Below are 2,500 nucleotides of genomic sequence, written 5' to 3' on the forward strand. Positions count from 1 at the left end.
TGCTGCTGCTGGTGCTTCTGCAGCTGGTGCTGCTGCTGCTGCTGCTGCTGCTGGTTTTTCTGCTGCTGGTGCAAGTGCGGGCGGTTCCACCGTTGCTGCTGCGAGTGGTGGTTCTGCTGCTGCTGCTGCTGGTGCGGCCGGCGCTGCTGCTGCTGCTGCTGCTGCTCCTGCTGGAGACGGCGGTGGCAGCGGCAGCAGCAGAACGCCTCTAAGCGTTTGGTGTACATGCAGCAGAAGGCCGCAGCCCAGTGCAGAGGAAGTGGTGGTGTCTGCAAGCAGCAAAAAACCCTAAACCCTAAACCCTAAACCCTAAACACTAGGTCGCGAACAACGGTTGGGATTAGGGTTTAGGATAAGGGTTTTGTTTTAGGGTTTAGGGTTTAAAGCTGCCGTTGAGGGGCTAGAGCTTCGGGTCTGCATCTAGGGTTTAGATATAAATATCTTTATGAGTTTAGGGTTTAGGGTTTAGGGTTTAGGGTTTAGGCTTGCCGGCGCTGTGTTTAGAGTTCGTTGCTTCTGTTATAAGACACTGCAGCAGCAGCAGCACGCGGCTTCTAAGCAAACCCAGCAGCACCTTCAGGCGTCCTCCACCTGCTGCTGCAGCTGATGCATCTTCAGGTTGCTCCTGCTGCTGCTGTTGCTGTTGCTGCTGCTGTTCATCAGCAGCAGCAACGGAGAAAGACTCCAAAGACTGCGCGTGGGCTTCAGGGCCCCAGAGGTCATCAAACAGCATGTATTGCTGCTGTTGTTGTTGCTGCTGCTGCTGTTGCTGCTGCTGTTGCTGTTGCTGTTGCTGTTGCTGCTGCTGCTGCAATTGAAGCTGTTGCTGATGCGGGGGCTGCGGCTGCCGACAGTGGCGTGGTTGTGTGTCCTGTACCTGCTGTTGCTGCTGTTGCTGCTGCTGCTGCTGCTGTTGCTGCTGGTTTTGAATAAGAGCCTGAGGAAAGCCTCCAGCTATTGCCCACCGCCACAGAGTTGCTGCAAGTCTCCCGACCCTGCGTGCAGCTCGCGAGGCACCCCAAGGTGCTGCTGCTGCTGCTGTTGCTGTTGTTGCTGCTGTTGTTGCTGCTGCTGTTGCAGCTCCGCTCAGTAGCCTCGGTGTCTGCAGCAGCTCTTGGCTGCGCTGCTCTGCTGCAGCAGCAGCAGCTGCTGCGCCGCTGCACAGCAGCAGCAGCAAAGCAGCCTGCAGCAGCAAACAGCCATCAGCAAAGCCGCTGATGACTAGCAGCGAGACACCCCGAGCATCTCCTGCTGCAGTAGCGAGCAGCAGCAGCTGCAGCCGCAGCAGCAGCAACTCCGCCTCCGCAGCAGAAAGCAAACGCGGAAATCCCTCCTGCTGCTGCTGCTGCTGTTGTTGTTGTTGCTGCAGGTGCTGCTGCAGGTGCTGCTGATCCCACCAAAAGGGGAAGCAGCAGGGCTGTAACGCCCGTGCATGGATGTGGCTTTCGGTGCTGCTGCTGCTGCTGCTGCTGCTGCTGCTGCTACTGCTGCTGCTGCCACTGATGCTGCTGCTGCTGCTGCTGCTGGCACAGGATGGCAGCAACGCCTTGAAGTAGAGGAGGTGCAGCAGCACTAAATATCTTCGCTGCTGCAGGCTCGCACGGGCGCAGCGCAGCAGCGCCCGCAGCTGCAAGCAGCACCGCCAGACGGAGCTCAAACCCTAAACCCCAAACCCTAAACCCTAAACCCTAAACCCTAAACCCTAACATAATTCAACTCGCGTTCGCTGCAGAGTAGACTGCGGTGTAAGACATCCTATCAAGAATGCAGTGATTAGGGCTTAGGAATTAGGGTTTAGGGTTTAGGGTTTAGGAAACCCTAAACCCTAAACCCTAAACCCTAACATAATTCAACTCGCGTTCGCTGCAGAGTAGACTGCGGTGTAAGACATCCTATCAAGAATGCAGTGATTAGGGCTTAGGAATTAGGGTTTAGGGTTTAGGGTTTAGGGTTTAGGCTTGAATACCTCTGAGGCCCTGTAACCTTGCGAGAGCATGTGGGGCCCGTTGCCGTTTTGCTGCAGCCACGTCGGCACCCAGGGGTATCTGCTGCTGTTGCTTCTGCTGTTGCTGTTGCTGTTGCTGCTGCTGCTGAGCGTGTACATACAGCTGCAGCAGAACTGCAGCAGCTGATGCAACAAGTCTGTGCTGCTGTTTTGATAAACAGCAGCAAGCAGCGGGAAATATCCTCGAGTATCTGCACGGAGCAGCACCTGTCGGCGTACTGCTGCTGAACTGCAGCAGCAGCAGCAGCAGTCGCAGAGCTGCCTGTAGCGCTGCGTCTTCTGCTGGTGTTGTTCCGTCTGCTGCTCCGCTTGCGGCTGTTTCTGCTGCTGCTGCTGCTGCTGCAGCTGAACCCTTGTAGCAGCAAAGCAGCGCAGCAACCAACTAACAAGGTCTGGGCGGCTGTTCGCAGCAACAGGAGTATAGAACCCCGGCAAGCGGCACTGCAGCAGCAGCAGAAGCAGCAGAAGCAGCAGCAGCAGCAACGGATGAAGCAG

General features: G+C 56.6%; 1 protein-coding gene across 1 annotated transcript in view; it reads right to left on the reverse strand.

Annotated features, from left to right (window-relative positions):
- The window catches only part of EAH_00031610 (leucine rich repeat containing protein / ankyrin repeat containing protein, putative), a gene marked incomplete at both ends in the record, with an annotated part of 12,886 nt that overhangs the window by 2,434 nt on the left and 7,952 nt on the right, over positions 1-2,500 (reverse strand). The window contains 3 exons of the mRNA XM_013396079.1: positions 91-269; positions 575-1,652; positions 1,984-2,357. Of these exons, the coding sequence (XP_013251533.1) occupies positions 91-269; positions 575-1,652; positions 1,984-2,357 (1,631 nt within the window). The remainder of the gene's footprint in view (positions 1-90; positions 270-574; positions 1,653-1,983; positions 2,358-2,500) is intronic.

This window comes from Eimeria acervulina, genomic scaffold (assembly GCF_000499425.1).
Source record: "Eimeria acervulina Houghton genomic scaffold, Eah_scaff299, whole genome shotgun sequence".
Lineage (NCBI taxonomy): Eukaryota > Apicomplexa > Conoidasida > Eucoccidiorida > Eimeriidae > Eimeria > Eimeria acervulina.